Here is a 22,340-nt window from a genome sequence, read left to right as displayed (position 1 = left end):
AGTAGGTACATTGTAGTAATATCAATGTTAATATCAATGGCATATTACTATTGTAAACATTTACCGTCTATACAATGGCATTAGGCCTGGACCATGTTACCATACCGCCACATTATTTTTGTTGTAAGATGTATGTATAGCCTTTGTTTTTCAGAGCACTGGAATAACAGTTATAACAGAGTACTGTTATTGTACATTAACCCTTCTCTATGAGTCTCTAATGAAACTGAAGTAAAAAAAAAAAAAAAAAAAAAACCTTTACAACTATAAAATATGGGGCGTAATGTTATTTAATTCCTCAGTTCCCATGAATAAGCCCAAATAGCCCCACTATAGGGTGTTTTTTAGATCAGGTTGAGGGTAAGGTCATTTTAACATAGAGCATAAAATACTTAATGAAGCACAGACACTGGTTAGAAAATATGCAGTACAATACAATGATGAGCCAAAACATTATGAAAACCTGCCTAATATGCTGTTTGTGCTCTATGTGCCACCAAAATGGCACCAACTTGCAAAGGCATGGACTCTGCAAGACCCATGAAGGTGTCCTGTGGTACCTGGCACCAAGACATTAGCAGCAGATCCTTCAAGTCCTATAAATTGTGAGGTGGAGCTGCCACAGATGCTCAATCGGATTAAGATCTAAGGAATTTGGAGGCCAGGGCAACACCTTGAAATCTTCATCATGTTCCTCAAACCATTCCCAAGCAATGTGTGCAGTGTGGCAGGGTGCATTATCCTGCTGAAAGAGGCCACTGCCATCCTGGAATACCACTGCCATGAAGGGGTGTACCTGGTCTGCAATGATGTTTAGGTAGGTAACACGTGTCAAACTGACATCCACATGAATGGCCGGACCCAGGGTTTCCTGACAGAACATTGCCCAGAGCATCACACTCCCTCCACTGGCTTTTTGTCTTCCTACAGTGCATACTGGTGCCATTACTTCCCCAGGTAAATGGTGCACACGTGATGTAAAAGAAAATGAGACTCATCGGACCAGGCGACACTCGCATGCCCATTGTTGTGACACATTCCATCCATAACCATCATTAAAATTTTCTGTGACTTGTGCCATAGTAGACCTTCTGTCAGTTCAGACCAGACGGTATAGCCTTTGTTGCCCTCGCGTATCGATGAGCCTTGGGCACCCAATACCCTGTCACCTGGTTTGTCCCTCCTCGGACCACTGTTGGTAGGTTTCACAGATGCTCTGACCCAGTAGTCTGGCCATAACAATTCACCTGTGAGTGGTCATAATGTTTTGGCTCATCTGTGTATATGTGCAGCAGTTACCATCTGACTTTTATTTCTTTAACATTAAAAAAAAAAAAAAAAAAAAAAGTTTCTTTAACTGGATGATTGCAACACAACTAGACATATTAAAAATACAAATACAAAAAATAAAAAAATAAAACATGAAGCAATCAATATCACATTTCATACAGTTTAAAAGTTAAAAAAAAGTGTTTCTTTGTAGAGGTAATATATATATATATATATATATATATATATATATATATATATATATAACATTAAATCACACTAAGGTTAACTTTTGACGGTTTCCAACTCTTGAAAGGACCGTTGTTCATGACATCATATCCTGTTAATTTTTCCCACACTACGCACACCCAGTGGGCGGAGTCTAGTTTCACGACATCATATCCTTTTAATTTACATGTACTGAAGGTGGGGTTTATGGCAGACACGGCAGTGCCAGTGAAACTAGGAGGTGTATGACTCGGAACAGGCGATTAATGCGTTTGAGATAGCATAAAGAGACTGTGAAGGACTGAGTCACCGAGTGGTAATATACATTTTATTTACTGTATGTTCCGATTCGTTTGTTGTTTGTTTACTGTTGATATTAGGAAATGATCCATTCTAACTGGAGCTTTTGTCACTGGTCGACAGTTATTACATTCCCCTCTCAGAATATCTCGACTAGTGGAAAATGTCACTTGAGAAACACTTAAAACATTATTATTACAAATGTAGAGAAGATGCCACTCAGTCAGTTAGTTCGAATTACGAAAGACGGGCGTTGTTTCGGATATCGAGCTCGTTTGATTGATCGAAATCCTCAACGTACTGTAGATGTGCTACAGTGTAACTGTGTTTGAGAGTGAATCAAACATTTTTTTGTATTTATTTTTTTTTATCGGTTATTGTGAATTGTTGTCATCCTCTAGCGAGTTCAGAGCTTCACTTCCTATGTTCACCTGAATAATTGGTCATTATAGTTAAAACAGTGGACATGACGACAGCAGTTACTTCTCATAAGTGTCAAGATACTCCTTATGGGTTTGTTTACACAATACAAGCCAGCTTTTAAATGCTTTGGCTTACACCCCATTTAATCTTTTCTTCCCATTAATATGGTTGAAATTATGGGCAATGGGGTGAATGTTAAACTTTTTGTTTAATTGTTGTGGAATTATGGAGTGTGGTGTCATTTAATCCAGCACAAAACAGGCCAGCATGTAGTCTGTCTAGAACAGAATCTGTTATGTCTGCTACTTTGCTTGGTACTTGGTTTCATTTTATATTCTTTCTAACTGAATGGTCACTTTTGTCATAAATATAATTTTTGGCTAAGAATTCACACACTTGTTGGGTGTAACCTCACTCCCAGCAGTGGCCGTGTCCCCTTATCAGTTATCAAGGGGTGAAGTCCTGGCCCAGTTACAAAAAAGTTGCTTTTTCTATTACAAAAATTTTAGAAATATATGTTATATACAGTATAGGCCTATTCATGACTACCTATATAACTTCCTGTTCATGATTTCGAACCTTTAAATACCTTGATATTAGCTTGAGTTTAGCTTGGAAATGACAATGTCAATTGAAGTGTTTTATAAACAAATTATAAGTTCGTCTGGTACAATGGCACACTTTGATATAACAATATCTGGCCTGTGCAACAGGTTTCTATGTGCATTTTAGGTAGCTTGTACTCTAAAACTTGTTTATTCTAAAAACAAGCAAACCTGCTTGCGGTCAACACCGTAATGACCTGTCAACAGCTGTCTGCCATTTACTTTGTTTGCTGTCCATAGTTCCTGACAAAATGTGTCCTTTAGTGACTTTGTAGTTCTGATGCTGCCTCAATTTAGCTAGCTCTGCATTCCCTATTTACTCAAGTTAGAAGCATTTCAGGGTTGATTAGATTTTCAGAATTGCTGTAGAATAAGTTACATGTTCAACATTCGTTTTGTCACCTGGTCCGACAGTTTTTCAGTGCTCAGACAGTGAAGTCATCTGTCTCTACTCAACAATTTATAATAGGATTATATTTCAAACGTAATTTTAAAACTTAACCTAATTCTGGAAGATTGAGTGCAAAATTTCCAGATATCTCATAGTTACAAAAGCGCTAATTTTCAGGCTGGCCCATCTAATGCTCATATGCATTTTCAAGTTGACTGACAGGTGATGTCTGTATCTAAAAGATGATTGGCTCCTTTACCTGTAAGGCGGGACTTCCTTTTCTACATGGCTTTCATATCTCATGTGAGGGTACAATATTTGTCAAAAGTACTTTCCTCAAAGTTTTGAAGCAGTTTTTTTTTTAAGTCATTGCAGTCTGGGCTGATTCAGAGTACTTTCTGAAGAAATAAACACATCACCATAGCTGAATTTATGAATGTTACCAGGTTCCTCTTGATTTGTTTCTCTTTTGCCAGGCCTTGTGACCTACTGATTCTGACTGTATAAAGAGCAATTTCCCCTTTTTATTACAGGCTGTCTTATACCAGCATTTATCACACTGTGTACTTCCTCAGTCAGAGAAAAGAGGTACTGATTTGCAACATGATATCTTTACAGTCCTGGTCTCAAGTTAATAAGTGATGTTAATGCAAATATTCTCACTCTCAGGTTAACTGAAAGCTGATCTTTAATTTGCCACAGCAGTACTTTTTTTGCAGATACTGACAAGAAATAGTATTATACTGGCATAATTCTCTGATGATCCAACCCGATCTCGTGAAAAGTTGGCTATTTCGTATGATCTCGCACGTTGTTACCATACCATACAGTTTGTTCGCATAAACTCATACAACTTCACGTGCAAATTCCCGGATGTCTAATGGGGAAGTCAGTGCGAGTTCCGTGCACAAGGCGTTAAGGACATACTTTTATTAATGTTATGCCCTAACCCAATCCCCTTATCTAAACTTAACCAATCAGTAGAGTGTGTAAACATGATAGGAAGCTGTTGTGTGCGACAGAAGCAAGTAATTGTTGCATATTAGATGGAAACGTTGTCCAGCGACGTCATTGGCTGTAGTGAAAGTCGTAGGAATTCAAACATGTGTAGTCACATGATATCATACGAATTAGCCAAATTTAGAAAAGTCGTACGAATCCTGATGATTTTTGCCGTGAGAGTGTGTTGGATGATCTTAATGTCAAATAGTCAGCATTAAATCTTTGCTTTGATTATTGTTACATAATACAGATTGTAAACTAAGGGTCATGAACTAGACATATCAGTGTGCAATGTGGGGCCAACAGTTAGTTTAGTTATTTGTCTCTTGGTTTTGACTTTGCTCCTAAATGCTTCAACGTGGAATTCTCCTACTTGTCCTGTGCACCCCTTGAGTGTTATGGAGACTGTGTCTACTCTCTGGGTATGTGATAAGAGATAAACCGAGAGTGGTCTGCTGTGCATCTTTTATCGGATGAGTGATGGGGTGGGATATTTTATCATTGTGGATTGAATTCAGGCACACGGAGGTCTCTATTAGTGACTAAACTATTTGCTAGTGACTTTGTTATTAGTGATCGAATGATAATGCATTTAGCCAATAACACCTAGTCAAAAAGCTTATTTCTGATTAACCTTTATTCATATGCAATGAAGTACAGTTATGGAATAAAATAATAATAACATTATAATTTTTTTTCATGGTTTTCTGAGATTTCTGTAATTAATATAGTCTCCCTCATTCAAAATATACCCCCCCCCCATTATAATCAACATTAGGCAATTTATTTTAATGAACGTTTTTTAAGTCCACTTATGATCTATACTTAGATAAATTTTTTCTCCCTGTAAATCAAATGGAGAGACACTTTATTTCACTTGCACTGGAGAATGTTTTTGATAAGCAGTGCTGTTGAAATTAAGTCCGCCTTTTCCACAGTGCAAGGAGCAGCAAGTTGGTATTGAAATGGAGAAAATTGGAAAATGAATAAAATGTTAATTTCTACCTGCTTTATAAAACACTGCATTAAAAAGAAGAGTTTGTTTCACTTTAGATATCTTGTGCACATCTGATTTGCTGTTGTTAAATTGTACTGTTTATCGGCATTTATATCGGTCCTTGTGCATTCTAGATACTGGTATCTGCATCGGCCTTGGAAAAACCCATATCGGTTGACCACTAATATAGGTACTTTTGTATGATGGCTCAGTGGGTATTATTCATTATAAAAAGCCTTGACATGCTATATTTCTACATCCTATATAATCTGAATTCATAATATAAACATCCAGTAGGTTTGTGTGAAGAGATTGTCCATCGAAAGAGAGCTTAACATCTCTCCATGCCAGATCAGGGTAACAAAGTGGCTATAGGGTCCCAGTTCTGCACCATGCCCATTAAATATCTCAATGAAGCCTCTATGTCCCAGCTCTGGATGGTTAGTATTCAGCAGAGATGGTCACCTTGAGTGTGAAGGAGAAACAGGCTCCTCGGAGGACAGATCTTTCCAATTTCAGATAATGTGCCTAGTTTTTCAGTAGTTTATTCAATATGGCCTGCCATATTGTTTATCTTGGTTGAGCCATTTGTTTTTCAAATTTATACCTAACATTTTTCTTATTGTAATGAACTTTGAAATCTGGTTTGGAGTAGAATCAATGTAAAACTCTGCAAGCTTTTGGAGCAACCGTGGTTCCCTGAAGTAACAAAAAGTACTTTTTAAAATGCCTTTCAAAATATTCATGCTCTGTCATACAAATAGCATTTTTGTTTTGTTTATTTTTTTTATTTATTTTTTTTTTCAGTGAATTTGATTGGAAATTATGATTCACCCCAAAAAAATTTTTGGGGTGAACTGTCCCTTTAATAAAAGAGGACTATGATGCAATTTTGCAAGAAAGTCCCTATTAATACATCTGAGAGCAATGGCTCATATCTGTAAACAGTGATGTCAGAGGTTGAATGTGAATGGTGTCTGAAGCTAACATTTGGCCTTTTGTGTTCCACAGAAGAAATAAGTCATATGGGTTTGGAAGGACTTGAGGGTGAGTAAATGATGGTAGAATTTAAATTTTTGGGTAAACTATCTCTTTAAAGATAGCCTGTTCTACATCAAACACATACAGTATTTGTGTTTATTAAATAAAGCCTAATTTTTGTTTACACCTTCCTCACCAGTGCCTTCCTGCAGACTTTGCATATAACCTGTCTGTACTAGCACACATTGTTCAAATGCATTTTTTTCCCCTGTTGAAATCCTTTCCCCAGTGAACATTCCTTTTGCAGTATTTTAGGGTTAGGATTGACTGTGTAGAAGAGAGCTTATCTTTGCTTTCCCTTCCCTGCTTGCATTAATCTCAAGAGAATGAGAATGTACAGGGAAAGTATGCAGGGTAGTGAGCATATGATGTGGCAGGGGAGAAGGGATGTTTGGAGCTCTAACAGGCCTTGGCTAAGTTATCCCCCTGTTTTTCCCATCATTCAGGGCAGGAAGTTCCAAACAAGCCAGCTTAGTGAAAAAGTCATCAGGTTTCCTGCAGGTCAGATATTTCCTCTAGCACAGCCTGTGTCAAAGGGCCTGTGTGCAATTTAATTTTTTTTTTTTTTTTTTTGGAGAATCCAGCTAGACAAAATCAGAGGGAACTATCTTTTCACCCAAACAGCCATTGTTGCCAAGTAGATTCAAAATGTAATGTAATGTAAAAACTGAAACACAATAAAAATAACAGAAATAATAAGTAATTTTCTCCATACTCCACGATTATTATTTACCAAAATAACGAATTTACCAACTTTGTCATTGTTGTTGTTGCAACTGAACTTTAAAGGGGTCATGACATCAAATTTACCTTTTTCTTTTGACATCTAAGAGGTCATTCTACTATAAACCCATACTATAATTTTGAGAACTCAAAACTTCTTGCTTAGAAGAAAGAGCATTTATTTAAACCAATCTGCAAAAATGGCTCATTTGGAATTTGTGGATTTTGTACCGTCACAAGGACCAATACGTCAGCAAAAGACTGCCTCTATGGCAAGACATCAGTGCCCACTTTTACAATGTCACACTCTTGTGTGCAAAATGAGACTCCCATTCTGTGTCTTGCTATTTCGAGTATAAATGGGTCCAGGACATGTTTTTTCTCCTCAGCGCAATTTTTTTAATTGTTGGTCTATGTAAACATGCACTAGATGGACATCTTTGATCGTTTTGATGAGTTTCCTGCAATGTGTGCGGCACATTTTAGAGCGGTACAAAGCAAGTGCAAATTTTGAAAATGTATCTGTTCTGCTCTGTTCAACTACTCTTCCGCTGGTTGAGGGAACTGCATGCTGTCCTGTATGTAAACAGACATGGAGATGCGAGATGTCGCGGCTATTAAGATTAGCGTCTGCTTTGACCTGTTAAAGCATTTGTGTGTAGTACTTTGAACATTTCATCGTGGATTGTATCTGTTTTCTGCTCATATTAGCTTGGATTGCTTGTGAACCAGTCACAATATGATTCATGCTTTGTAAAGGATCTGCTATTCAAGGATAGGGCAGTTAAAAACACTTGGACCCGATCGCAAAACTGTCAGTAAACAGTTTCATTCATGAATATTTTGAATGTCATGACTGTTTGATAGTTTAAGGTGCTGCTGTGTTTGAGTGAACAGTTTAATATATTTGGATGTAATGTGTTGGATGTGCATTAAGTGTAAAACCTGAAATGTAGTTTTATAATGTTTTGAAGCTTGTTCATTCTCTTCCAATTGAGTTTCAAATATTGCTGTATTCGAGGGGCTGCACAATGTTAGCCAGTCAAAACAGTGGGCGCTTAGGCCAAAACAGAGCGTTTTTGACAGAGGGCCAGAGACAGGGTGGACAATAATCATAAATTACTAAATTATGACTGTTTTGGTGCAAAAAAACTTAACTAACAGTTTAAGTAGACTGTAGACCTCAGGGAAGCTAAAAAAAAAAAAAAAAAAAGAGGATGTCATGACCCATTTAAATCAGAGATGCTATTAAAGGAATATTGCATGCTCAGTAGAAGTTGAGCTCAATCAACTTGTCCATCCTTTTCTTTAGAAAAAGCAAAAATCAAGTTTACAGTGAGGCACTTGGAATGGAAGTGAATGGGGCCAATTTTTGGAGGGTTTAAAGGCAGAAATGTAAAGCTTATAATTTTATGAATGCTCTTATATTAATTCTTCTGTTAAAACTTGTGTATTATTAGTTGGTTAAATCATCGTTTTTATGGTCATTTTATGGTTTACCTTATGTCACAACAAAGTTAACTTATAACTTTGCATAAAAAGGTTAGTATGTAATTTTACATCCCTAAAATTGTTAAAATGCATATTGTTTACAGGTTGTGGCTATATTTTTGAAATAGCTTAGTATGTATTTTAATGTTTATGGACTGGCCCCATGCACTTCAATTGTAAGTGCCATACTTTAACACAGGGACTAGGGTTTTCGATTTAGATTTTTTTCGATTCATTTGAATTTGAGTTTTGACAGAATTAGCTTTTTTAAAATCGAGAAATCGAGATTTTGCATAAAAACATTGCAAATGCTGTAGTTAGATACTTACATTGTAAATCCACCAAAGGCTGAATAAGGAAGAGAAAAAGAATTCACAGCACTTGTCTTAATACTGCTCCTGATCTGGTCAGCTGCACGTGTGTGGCAAATGAATGTGACAGTTTAACAACACGGAGACTGATATTAAAGACAGCGGTAATGTTCCCAGTACGATTGTACACAGTGTGATTGTAGCTCACCTTCATCCATCATGTATGTATACAACGGCTTAAGACCATAACTGGCCTCGACGTGCACGTTTATGAACAGTCTCTTTTCTTTGACCCATAAAAAAGTATAAAATACTATTGAATTTGGATAGGCTATATTTGGGAGAATCAAACATCCACTGCTCCTTTTACCATGATGATTCAGATCGCTAATTATTGCTTTGTTCTGTGGTGTGTTTCAAATGAACTGCATCTATAGCCAACATTCGGCAAGCGAACATTTTGACAAACTTTGCGAGTTGAATTGTAATGATAAATTTCATATTGCTGCGCTGCTCAGTGTGAACCGCTAGAGGGCTCTATCTGCATGGGTTTATGAATATACGCACAAATTGATACAATGAGTACTTTCTAGATAAACTTGATAATTTATAGATATTGATGTCTAGATAGATTTGTTTTAGATTAAATTAATACCTACACTGGCTAATAAGTATTTTGCAGTTTTATTCTATTATTTCTGAACATCTGGGCTTATTAGATTTTATTTTACATTTATGCTATGTTGACAACTTCCCCCTGTGGTGCACTTTTTTTTGTGAATTTTTCTTGCACACCTTTGTTTCCTGTAATGAAAAGAACTTGGATTTCTCTAACCAGGTTGCCTTGCATTCTAATAAAGAACATGCAATTTGAAACACGTTGAGTACATTTAAATGTTGAAAAAAAAAATATTATAATATATATATATATATATATATATATATATATATATATATATATATTTTGTTTTTGTTTTTTTGCCATATCGCCCAGCCCTAACAGGGACAAGTCAAAATTAATTTCTGTGGTAATCAACATTAACTCGGAATATTACTTTAATATTTTACTGGTCGATATGGCAGTTGTCTTGGACTTATTCTAAAACCTTGCAGTGTCATTCCATCAATGGATTTCAATTACCGATGCCATGGTAAAAATGCACTATTTGCAGAAAGCCATTATTAATTTATTCAGTGAGTGAAAGTGTCTGCTAATAATTTAGAGGAGACCGAGATCATTTGAGAAGATTCCGTCATGTGATCTCAACATGAGGCAACCTGGTCTATGTAAAATAAAACAATAATAGATTACTGATAAATTGAACCCTGAATTTTCCTTTTAAAACCTCTGTCTTCGCGCTCTCAAACTCGCATGTCGCGAAACAAGGAGGCATCGCAAAGCTATTCAAATGACACCGTCTTTAGCAAAACTTAGGCTAGTGGCCAAGTACATAAAATCATAACAATATTCATAGTGAACATGTTTACATGCACGGTCTTACACCAATTATGCTTAATAAGCTGACAATGTGCAAGGTCATGTAAACGCCTTTAGTGTGCACGTGTTGTGTGCATGCATGTTTGCGTTTTGACTTCAAAAGCAGTGAATAATCAGGTGATTTCACATCTCATTTAAACACGTTTCTTACGATGGTGTTTTTTTAATAAGCTGATTTGTGGTTGTTATGAGCGTATTGCTGCACATTAAATTGCACTCATTGTTGCCAAGTAGATTTAAAATGTTTGCAAGTAATAAAACACAATAAAAATAATCAAGGCATGTTCTCCACACTTTTTTTTTTTTTTTTTTACTAAATGAATGAATTCATCAACTTTAACACTAGGCTTGGGATCGATGCCTTTTTCATGCATCGTTAATCGGAAAATTTTTCCCTTATATATATATATATATATATATATATATATATATATAATATAAAATATTTTTTTCATATTTAAATAGGGTTGCTCATTGCATAATAGTTTTTGTCTCTTCAGACATATTTCCCAACACAACTTTGGTAAAGTGTGAGCGGCAGGGTAAATTAAAGGGGGTCGCACACCAGACGTGTAATGGCGCATTCTAAAATTCAAAACAATTATCTATTTTCTACAAAGGTACACCACGGACCGCATGTCGCATAGTTTCCATTAAGTTCAACCCAAATTATTATCAAATGACAGATTATTTACTCTTGCCATCACTGGATGATCTATTGTGAACATGTATCTTTCATAAAGCCTACACAATGTATTTTCAGTTACAAGTATGTCGTTTTGTGGTTTGACAGCTTGCATGAAAGACCTGTTAAATGCTAGATATAGAGATATTGCATAATAAACGTCACCATTTCTAATCGTTCAGTTTGCGCAGTTACTAGACTTGCCACAGTATCATAATTTTCACACCGGTGCGGTGTTCACGTTCAAACCGACTAACCGATATTACCGTTGGTTGGATGCTAGGTGTATGGGGTAATTTTCGTTAAGCAATAGTCTACACAATAATGAAAGGCAGCTTGATTTCAAACTTTGAACTTTTTTATTTATTTATTTATTTTAACTAAAAATTCAAATGAAACTGAAAAAAAAAAAATGAAGTGCAATTAAAATGTGTGTTGTTAAATTTTTTTAAAGATGGCTTTTCAACAGTTGTGAAGGGTAACATCTCTTTGGCAAAGAACCAACTTCATCTGTGCATTCTCTCCATCATGGGCTACTGGTTGGGTATTTCGTTGTCCGGGCAAATACATCACTTATTGTGGGTTGTTGTGGTTTTAATGTGGGTGTTTTATTACCTTTCATCCCTGGGCCCAGTTTAGCTGTTTTCAAGGGGGTTCTGTAGGTCTTCAGTCAGTAAGGTTGCTGGTGTTTACATAGAACGGCCCTCATTATCTAGTCCCGCAGCTCATCAAAAGTCTCCGTTAGCAGTAGGGATACTGCGCTCATGTACTTGTATGTGTGGAGCCGATGTTGTGTTGAAGCCAGCTGCTCTTACGTGCTCCTTGGCTCACCCTCACGCACTGTGTTTCGAGCAGAGCGCTAATTCGCTTCATACAGACTACATATTTATTTAATTAAATAGCAGCCATTTGCAGTTTAATAATCGCTTTGAGTCACATAATGACCGGCTTTTCTGGAGGTGGAAACTTCAGTAGGGTGTGTCTGCAGCATTTTTTACTCTGCTGTCACACGTAACTGACCTATTAGAAAATGTATACTGTGCTGATTAATTATGCAGGAAATATTAAACATAAGCATATAATGTATCTGTGATTTATTAGAAGAAATTGATTGGAATATCTGGTTAAATACAACATAACTGGTGATATTAACAAGCCTGTAATCTTATAATACTCTTGAATTAAACATATGCACTGTAAAAAAATCCTGTTAAATTTACGGTAAAAAAACTGGCAGCTGTGGTTACCAGAAATTCACCGTAAAAAATATGGTCATCAAGTTTCAGGCTTTACGGGATGTAAATTTGATGCCTGTATATTTTATGGTGCAATACTGTTTATATTATTAAATATGATGACCAACATCCTGTTCAGACACTCTGAGAATTTAACAAACAGTGATATTTAAAGGGCTCAAGTGCTGGAAAGTGCAGATTTATGGGCTTTTTGTTAAAATGTCAATTCGCACTGGATTTATATTACCAGGGGTTATTTTTACAGGCTGTTTTATAGTAGGTAAAATATGCTGTAATTGGTACCGGCGCGAGAATGCGCAGTCCGTAAAAAGTCTGGGAAAATTACTGACATGACCGATTCGCATGGGATTAAAATTACTGAGAACTGAGAAGCTCTGGTAGTTATTGCATTACCCCACATCCCCATATAAAACTAATCCAGTCCGAATAGGGCGTAATACTACAACTACTACTACTAAATCGATAGTAATTGTATAATATCTAAGCAATATCTCACACCTGTGATGCTCTGTTATGCAGCACTTTATTTGACAAAAATAACTCCAGGGTTGTATTTTGGATTGTGCTGTGAGTTTCTGAATAACACCACCTCATTTGATAAAAATAACACAGTATTATGTTGAAACTTAATTGTTCTATTTTCATTTGATTAAAGTTTTAATTAAATTAACTTATTTAGACACAATTTTGATGATAACACTGAAATAAACTGTTTATGGATTTCAGAAAAATAAAACAAAAAACATATATCAGTATTGGCGAGTACTGAAAAGGAAGTATCAGTACTCGTTCTAAAAAAATGGTATGAGGACATCCCTAGTTAGCTGTAAATCTATGAGCCGGCACTTTTAAATTAATAAAAAAGACTTATGAATCAGTTGGAGCTGACTGAATTAATTGACTCACTCCAGATAATCTGTTACTGTGTTATGTGTACTTAAAGCTCATGAGAGTTACTTACTGGTCGTTCATTTTAGTGATCGACCAATATGGGTTTTGTAATGGCCGATAGGCTCATACAGTGCCAATATATGACATAATTTAATATTGTACATAACATAAAATTGCTAAATAATGAATAAACTCTTATTTAGCACTATGTTTACTCAATTTCACACTAAATTTTAACTTAGAATAATAATATAAAATATAAAAATATAAAATAATATTGTGTTTTAAATGGCAGATAGCAGTTTCTTCTGATTTCTGTTTAATCATCAAATTTTAGTAATTTATTTGCACATTAAGAAATTGTTAATATATTAGGAAGAAGGAAATAACAGTGCACACAGTTGTCCAGCAACTATGGATGGCATGTGCACATTAACAATCACATTTTATCAAAAAATACCGAATCAAAGCAATTGTACATACAGTGCATAGTGAATTAGATGTGTAAACTGTGTTACGTGTAAATCAGACGTTTATTGAAATTGTCATTGTAATTGTCATACTGCTATGTTGCTTGAAATTGCACCCAAGACTTTCACCCACTGTTGCACTTATGTATATGGTTGAGTGACAATAAAGGGATTTGATTTGAAGACATTTACTCATAGCAAAAGTGAAGCACTTTTACTTTGAAGCTGCACTCATGCGCTCGTGTGGATTCAGCGCGAGCAGCAATCTTCTGATAGTTTAAACGGCCTGGATTGCCTGCTTGGATTGTCACGGAGTGACCGTCATGATTTGTGAATCAAAGGAACTTTTGATCCTGATCCTGAAGTTTTTGATTCTGGCTGATAGAATAGCTTCAGGGGAAGATAATAAATGAACGCTCGACAGGAAGAAAATGCTGGATTTTCGTGAGGTTCGTGAATTACATCTGTTGAAACGAGTTATCTGCATATTTGCAAATGGTATATAATAGAAGTCTTATTGATATTTGCCTTTTATCATTAGAAAAGTAAGTTAAAAGTGACAGGGAACTGCTGAGGAGAGGCTGATAGAATACGTGCTTTAGAGGTAAATAAATGATGGATGCTGGATCTGCTGAAGTTGTGTGAGGTTGGTTTATTACATCTGTTTAAACGAGATATGCGCATATTTGCAGATGGTATATGATATTAGTTTTATTGATATTTGCCTTTTTTATCAGAGAGGGAGGATAAAACAGGCGAGCACTTCAACATTATGAGCTCAAACACGTCTGCCGCTGATATGCAGACCGTTTAAATGACACTGTGTTGCACACCGGTCTATTATTATAGTAACACGATGGCACGTAACAACACAACGAACCGTGACTGGTCGTGTACATGTCTCAGTCACTTCACATGCAAGCAGGCGATGCCGATTATGAAAAAATTCAGAATATTGGATTTATTGTCCTCTGCGACATATCGGTCGACCACTAGTTCATATGACAGCATGTAGTTTAAAATACAAATTTAGTTTTGTTGTAATAAGCGAATAATCTGAAAAATAATTCTAAATTGACTATCTGGCAAATGAATATTTCATAAATAATAAAACAATACAATTCTTTAAAAAATCAGTTAACTTTTAAACATGCTTACAGTATTGTTTATTTGTCTCTCATATCTGTAAAATCCACTTGTAAAATGCAATAAAAAAATAAATAATAAAAATGGCTGGTAAGAAATCTAACTGGCTGGTAAATGTTTTCATCTACCATCCACCTTGGCTGATGGGCTACAAAGTTAATTTCATTTTTTTTTTAATTGGTAAAAAGCATCATGATGGCAAAAGTCCTGTAACAGTTAGATTATAAGGCATATCCTCTGAATCCTTCATCACGTGAAGTGTGCTTAATGCTGGCCCTGTTCCAGTGAACGTCACCTGCTCCGCTATGCTCTGCCCTCTCCTTTGTCCTTGCTCAAGCTCCTGACGTGTGCCGTGATTGTCCCCAGTGGTCCTGCAATTAGAGAGGGTGAGACTGAATAGGTCAGCATGCCACTCCACTCAAGCAGAGGGCATCACCCTCTCTCATTCATGAAATCAGTGACCCTCTGTTAAACTGGCACCCATTATACAACTGCGTGGGAATGCAGGATTAATAGATGCACAATCAACATAGATCTGTCTATTGGTCTCTCCATGCTGTTTTCCATTAGCTTTGCAGAGACACATTGGGTAACACAGCTGAAGAACATTGATCACTCCTAGTTGCACAGCAGCTCCACGGGCTTTCATCAAAGCAGCTTGGTGACATATGAGTGTAGCAGAATGTGGACTACATTCAGGGAATCCTAATAAATTAAACCAGCCCAGGGAGGAACAGGCGGGTCGTTATCAATATTTCAGATGCTGGTCGCTATCCGGCCATACTTATGAAACATGCATATGTAGGTCATATCTGCCATCTTTTTAGCTTGCTCCTCCCCTGTTTAACCCCTTTTAATTGGCAGTTTCTGTAATGGAGATTACATGGAAATTTGGATGTATTCCACTGGATTGCACTGCCTTGCTATTGTTTTTTTTTGTTTTTTGGCACCTTTTGTTTGAGCATCCCGACCAGCTAAACACAACAACATTGGCTCAACCAATGGTGTGAATTTGGGGTGTGACTGTCTGTTTGGCTAAAAAAATTACAGATATGGTGGGAGTGTTACGGAAACTGTTCTGATTTTTTTTCAATCCTGTTTGGTGCAGGAATTATACACTTCAACTTTATGCTACTGACCATGATTTTTGTTTGTTTGTTTCTTTTTTTTTCCTCTCTCTCTTTCTTTTGTGAGATTATCATAATAATTGTATGAACAGTTGAAACCCTAGGCTTTGGTTATCTTTACTGACACAACTCAATGGGAAACAATAAGGGAAGCATCCTAATAAACATCTTAAATAGACAGCTTTAAAAAAAGACTTTGTTAGCAGATTCTTGCGTCTTCTGCATGGTGCCCCAGTTTCCTATTGAGACTCCATTTTTGTGGGACCACCAGGAACAATAGCTGGAAGCAGTGGGTCTTGATCTTCTTTCCTTTGCTGAAGAAGACCAGACCAGTATGGAACCTTTCTCTGTGGTCTTATTACATGTGCTGATGGCTTTATGAATCATAACAAAGATGTAGAGATAGGCCAGCTGTTTGAAATCCTGAGTTAATGAAGTATAATTCTGAATCAGCTGTGGTTGAATCATAATATTTTTGAAGAAAAAAAATCTTTACTGGCAATGTATAAATTCGACCATTTATTAGTGGTTGCTTGCTAAGGAAGCATCAGTATTACTATTGCTCATTAGTATTTTGAACAAACCTTTAAACCTACAGTAAGTATTAAACATTGGTGCATAACCATTCCTTTTGCGTAACTGTTGGTGCTATGGACATGAGTGATACTTCAAATCATTTGGCTTGGTTAGGATAGGTGTGCCTTTTCTAGGATATCTGCCTTAAGATTTTCGCCTGGCGATTTAAACATTGAAAGAGTGGTCCATCCTCTAGCAAAGCACAGGTGCCATTCTTCACCACAATGGTAACCCCCACACAGACTCTCGTTTTAATTACCAATATAACAGAACATTAAAATATATGCAAAAATTTTTCCTACTTCCTGAAAGATATCACTGAAATAAGTGGCATGAGATATCTCACCAGTCTCTGTGACTGCTCTAGACTTTGTAAACGGCAAACAAAAATGTGTCCGTGGTCTGCGGTCTCTGACCATTTCTGCCTGTCAGTAATTTCGCACATTCTCATAGTGTTTTCTTTGCAGATAATTGAGGCTTAATGCCATATTCTGATTTATAATTTGTCAGTTTGTGAGGGTGCTGTTTCGCTACTGTTCTGTTTGACAACCAAGGGAACATGCTTTGTTGTCGGATTCAACGGTATCGGTGCGTTGTTTTGGAAAGAGGGGGCGTGGCTAAATCAACGGCTTAGTCTCGTGGAAGTTAGAATGGATAGAATCGCTTGCAACACCTTTAAGTAAGAAACACTCCATATGGATACTATTACAGGTGAAAGCATAAAGTTGAACCAACTCATTTGTCAGGAGCAAACTTGGCAAAAAAAAAAAAATCACTCACAGAGGTTACTTTCCATCAAAAAGATCCAAATATTAAAGCCGTAGTTCACCCAAAAATGAAAATTCTGTCAGCATTACTCGCCCTCATGTTGATCCAAACCTGTATGACTATCTGTCTTCAGTGGTAAAGTTAGCCTCATTCACAATTCACTTTTACTGTATGGAAAAAAGGTGCAGTGAAAGTGAATGGTGACTGAGGTTGTCAGCCTCTTTCACTTTAATTCATTCTGCCTAACATCTTTTGTGTTTCCATAATAAAATATATTCTCATTGAATGTTTAGTTAACCATGGTCCATATGAAAGTTCAAATGCACATCTGTGTTTGGTTAAACTGAACCATAAACTCACAGTATCTCTGTCTCTGTCTGTCTGTAGGTGGTGCCAGCTTGTGTGTGGGCATCTTGTGGAGTACGTGAGGAAGGCATTCAGATATGGCAGCCAATAAGAGTAAGGGTCAGAGCTCTCTGGCTCTGCACAAGGTCATTATGGTGGGCAGTGGAGGTGTAGGAAAGTCCGCCCTCACACTTCAGTTTATGTATGATGAGGTAAGACAACAGACAATTCACTTTACAAAATCTGCCAAATACAAACTGTAAAAAATCCTTTGCAAAACATATAGACATTAGAAAAGGGATGTTATTTTATACAGTACATGAGTGAATGCTCTGTATAGAACAAACTGAAGAAAACACACTTGACTGAATTTGTTTCTCATGATCTTAACCTTTTGATCTATAGGTCCATACTTTAATAATTGAGATTAGTTTTGTACACAAATATAAATGGCTACAAACTTGTGACTGCTCGTCTATATAAGATTATTTATGAACAAACAAAGTGTACTGCTTTTGTTCATGGCCTAGCTGTTAGTGCACTTGGACACTGAGCCATGACGAGTCCAGCATTTCCTGTTCTTCTTCCTATCATTTCCTGTCTTCTATCTAGTATCCTGTCAATAAAAGTGTTGAAAATAAAATGGGGGGGAAAAAGCTGTTCAATAATTTTAGCTAGTCTTCAAGCTAATCGTTTTCATGGTAGTACTGTTCATTGTGCCAGTTTATTCACTGGTGACATTAAATCTATTCTCTGGTCCTCAGTTTGTTGAAGATTATGAGCCCACAAAGGCTGACAGCTACAGGAAAAAAGTGGTGTTGGATGGAGAAGAGGTGCAGATTGACATTTTGGACACAGCCGGGCAGGAAGACTATGCGGCGATCCGAGACAATTATTTCCGCAGTGGAGAGGGTTTCCTGTTGGTGTTCTCCATAACAGAGCAGGAGTCTTTCACGGCCACTGCAGAGTTCAGGTCAGCAATATTATGCTTTCCTGGCTTCTTCCATTGTGACCTGGTATAGTCGGAAAATCGGATCAGCCAACATTATATGTAGAACTGTCACGGTTTGTCTGTTAACAGGGAGCAGATCCTGCGGGTTAAAGTAGAGGAAGATAAGATTCCACTGCTAGTGGTTGGAAATAAGTCAGACCTTGAGGATCGGAGACAGGTTTCAGTGGATGAGGCCAGGGGAAAATCAGAGGAGTGGGGCGTGCAGTATGTAGAGACTTCTGCCAAGACACGTGCCAACGTGGACAAGGTAGAGTGTGTGTGTCTATGCATTCTTATAGTTTTTTTTAGTTATTATAGATTTATACTCGTTTTTATTTCCTCTTCTCAGTTTCATTTTTTTTTATACATTTTTTTATAGTTTGTTTTGATTTCCTTTTTGTCTTTTAAAAATGATAGTTTCAGTATTACTTTTTCTTAGCATAGAATCAAGTAGATCCAGTCAATATTGCAGAATGATAAATACAGAGGACATAGTATTAGGGCTGGGTGATATGTAAGAAATATTTTTTTTTTCTTCACATTTATATATCTGATTACATCGTCCTATCACCCAACCCTACACAGTATATTATTAATGGACCTAACAGTTAACTAAATGTAGCAGCATAAAATTTGGAATGATCTTAAAGGGACCGTTCACCCAAAAATAAAAAATTATCTGGTCATTTACTCACCCACATGCCATCCCAGATATATATGACTTACTTTCTTCTGCTGAACACAAATAAAGATTTTTAGAAGAATATCTCAGCTCTGTAGGTCCATACAATCCAAGTGAATGGTGGCCAGAACTTTGAAGGTCCAAAAAGCACATAAAGACTGCCCTATTGTAGCTGTACCATGGAACAGTGATGACATCAGATGGGAATTCCAATAATACTAATTACTGAAAGTAATCAGTATGACTCCAGTGGTTCAATCCATGTCTTTAAAAGTGATATGATGGGTGTGGGTAAGAAACAGATCAATATTTAAATCCTTTTTTACCATAAATATTCACTATCATTTTCACTTCCACATTCTTCTTCTTTAGTTTTTGTCGATTCACATTCTTTGTGCATATCGCCACCTACTGGCCAGGGAGTAGAATTTATAGTATAAAAAAGCATTTAAATATTGATCTTTTTCGCACCCACACCTATTAGATCACTTATGAAGATATAGATTTAACCACTGGATTATGCATTACTTTTATGGTGCCTTTATACGCTTTTTGGACCTTCAAAGTTCTGGCCACCATTGTATGGACCTACAGAGCTGAGATAATCTTCTAAAAATCTTTGTGTTCTGCAGAAGAAAAAGTCATACACATCTGGAATTGCATGAGGGTACTGTAAATGAGTAAATGAAAGAATTAAAATTTTTGGTTGAACTTTGTGTAATGCAGTTTCTGATGGAAGTATGGCAGCAAAACAGTGCCACAATGAGCTCATTTGAAAATACGAAAACTAAAATGTTATCTCTTTAGCCTAATTATACGTAATAGTTGTTCATATTGTATGTCACATTATAGCTAGTTTATTTTCTCTTGCAAACTGGCATTTTATTTAATTTTCCATAATGAGGAATAATAAACCCTTGCTTTTCATTCTCTTTAATTGTTCTTAGTTGTCATTAATATTGCAGGTCACATTTTAGTTTTTGTTCTTTTGCAGACTTGCATTTTGTTAATGGAAATATTTTCCACTGCTTGTTTTGTTTTCATCATATTTATATATCCTTGCTCGTACTGAGGAATAACGAACCCTTTGTTTTTTCCAAAGGTGTTTTTTGATCTAATGAGGGAAGTTCGGGCTAAAAAGATGTCAGAAAATAAGGACAAAAATGGGAAGGGAAAGAACAAGAAGAATAAGAAGAGCTTCAAAGAGCGATGCTGTTTACTTTAAACAACTCATGGACTTTTACACACCAAATCAGCTTGCAGCTCTGTGGGAAACTGAGTCCAAGACTTTTTTCCCCTTTAAATTAAAACTTGATTAGTACGGTATTGTACTGGCCAAGGTAAGCCTTTATCACAATTGCAATCTTTCATTCCCTAGCTCATTCAAATAACAAGACAAAGATAAAATGTTATTCATACTTTTTTAATGGAATGATCACTAGTTAAAGAAGACTGTGGCACTTTAGGATGGAGGTGGCCATCATGTGCTCAGCACTATCTTTATTGCTCCATAACTGTGTAAATCATCTTTAGTCAACAAAGTTACTTTTTTTTATTGCACACATTTGAGTATTTCTTGATCATTTTAATCTAATCCTTTTATTTCAATATTAGGAATTAACACCTGTTGACACCATTATGGCATAGAGAGCAAGTAATCTTAGATTAAGACGTTCCATATTTTAGTACTATGGTGTTCATCTTTGAAAACCTGTTGAAAAGCACACGTGAACCTAGTGCTGTAGCACAGACTAATAGGGCCACCTGGTGGTTCAAACGTACAGTCTTCATGCCTGCAAGTTATTAAAGCTGTGACACTGATTTGCCTTCATGCTTTCGTGTTGTATTTAAAAAAAATCTTTTTTTTTTTTTTTTTGTATAGAACTTTTGTAGTTACATTTCCACCACTGTCTTATGAGAAGAATGTGTAATGTGTGAAAATGTGCCAACAAAGAAAACAATTCTCTCAGCATTCTCAGACTGAAAGTTGGAAAGTAGGACATTTTATTTTGTTTAATGCTCTTTAACTGTTGAGGTGCTAAAGTTTCACCATTACTTTCCAACTGCTCTTTTATACAAATGTCACCTGTAACATTTGTAATGTTGTTTTTCCACTGGCTTTTAGATGGAAAAACTTTTAAGTTTGTTGCCAAATAAATATTATCCCTCCTTTGTATCACTTGGACTTCACTGGTAGGACACAAAGAATTACACAGATTAAAAAAAAAAAAAATGCCTTAATTTTCCATGTTGTAAAGGGCTGTGCAATTAATCAGAATAACATTTAAATTGCTGTGTGGTATTGTGCGATTATAAACTGCAAAGGGATAGTTCACCCAAAAATGAACATTCTGTCATCATTTGCTCACCCTCACATTGTCCCAAACCATGACATTCAGTCTTCTGTGAATCACAAACTAGATGCTAGGCAAAATAATAGCCTTTTTTTTTTACTTCCATACAATCAAAGTGGATGGTGACTGAGGCTATCAAACATTTACTAAATAAGCATTTAAAGTAATGCTTTTGAGATTTTGATTGATTGTATGCAAATAATAAGCAATCAAATCAGATGTTTCAGAAAGAAAAGCAAATGAGCAATCATATGACATAGTTTTGTTTTTAAACATATTGTCTAATTAAGATCTCCTAGAGCAAATAGTTTTCCTAAAAATTGATGTCCACATATGTGGACAGCGGGACTAAGTTGTGAAATTTTAAATAACACTAAGCTATAGAAAGTCAGATTTAATTTTTTTTTTCATCAAATTGTTTATTATGTTCAAAGGAGTGTTGGTTATTCATGTTTTTGAGACGTTACAGACATTACAGATGATTTTCTGTAAAGCTGATTAAATAATTCTGATTTAAAGTAATGGCCAGCATCATCCAATCACTGCCAACCATGTTAAATTAAAATGTAGCACTATAAATTATGAATTTATGTATTGATTAACATTGTCCCATGTCTGCCAAACACGCTGAGTGGTCCAAACATCATCTGCAGCCTGAAACTTAACTTTTGGTCGGATTTTAGGAGTGAATGGACTTGTAAGCTATAGGATGTCCCCTTACTCCCTTTTTAGTGAATGACTTAACCTCCAGTGTGCCATCTGTCTGCACT

General features: G+C 36.2%; 1 protein-coding gene across 5 annotated transcripts; it reads left to right on the top strand.

The window, feature by feature from the left end:
- Positions 1 to 1,684: 1,684 nt before the first annotated feature.
- LOC127447088 (ras-related protein Ral-B-like) lies at positions 1,685 to 21,392 on the top strand. 5 transcript variants are annotated; one of them, XM_051708613.1, is made up of 7 exons: positions 1,725 to 1,813; positions 3,750 to 3,804; positions 6,227 to 6,262; positions 17,586 to 17,755; positions 18,308 to 18,516; positions 18,625 to 18,802; positions 20,319 to 21,392. In XM_051708613.1, the coding sequence occupies exons 4-7, from the start codon at positions 17,642 to 17,644 to the stop codon at positions 20,439 to 20,441; spliced, it is 624 nt and encodes a 207-aa protein (XP_051564573.1). In that variant the 5' UTR covers positions 1,725 to 1,813; positions 3,750 to 3,804; positions 6,227 to 6,262; positions 17,586 to 17,641; the 3' UTR covers positions 20,442 to 21,392. The 5 variants fall into 5 exon arrangements, with proteins under 5 accessions (XP_051564572.1, XP_051564571.1, XP_051564574.1 ...); XM_051708611.1 differs by lacking the exon at positions 3,750 to 3,804 and having other exon boundaries at positions 1,701 to 1,813; XM_051708614.1 differs by lacking the exon at positions 6,227 to 6,262 and having other exon boundaries at positions 1,723 to 1,813.
- The last annotated feature ends 948 nt before the right edge of the window (positions 21,393 to 22,340 follow it).

This window comes from Myxocyprinus asiaticus, chromosome 10 (assembly GCF_019703515.2).
Source record: "Myxocyprinus asiaticus isolate MX2 ecotype Aquarium Trade chromosome 10, UBuf_Myxa_2, whole genome shotgun sequence".
Classification (NCBI taxonomy): domain Eukaryota; kingdom Metazoa; phylum Chordata; class Actinopteri; order Cypriniformes; family Catostomidae; genus Myxocyprinus; species Myxocyprinus asiaticus.
The sequence above is the reverse complement of the archived record's forward strand: the minus strand, read 5'-3'. Positions and strand labels throughout refer to the sequence as shown.

What these genes read in the sequence shown, in the direction of transcription:
- LOC127447088 (XM_051708612.1), top strand. Translation starts at nt 17,642, where the DNA reads ATGGCAGCCAATAAGAGTAAGGGTCAGAGCTCTCTGGCTCTGCACAAG. An exon ending in TTCAGTTTATGTATGATGAG is followed by an intron (nt 17,756 to 18,307) that starts GTAAGACAACAG and finishes TCTGGTCCTCAG; the next exon opens with TTTGTTGAAGATTATGAGCC. An exon ending in CACGTGCCAACGTGGACAAG is followed by an intron (nt 18,803 to 20,318) that starts GTAGAGTGTGTG and finishes TTTTTTCCAAAG; the next exon opens with GTGTTTTTTGATCTAATGAG.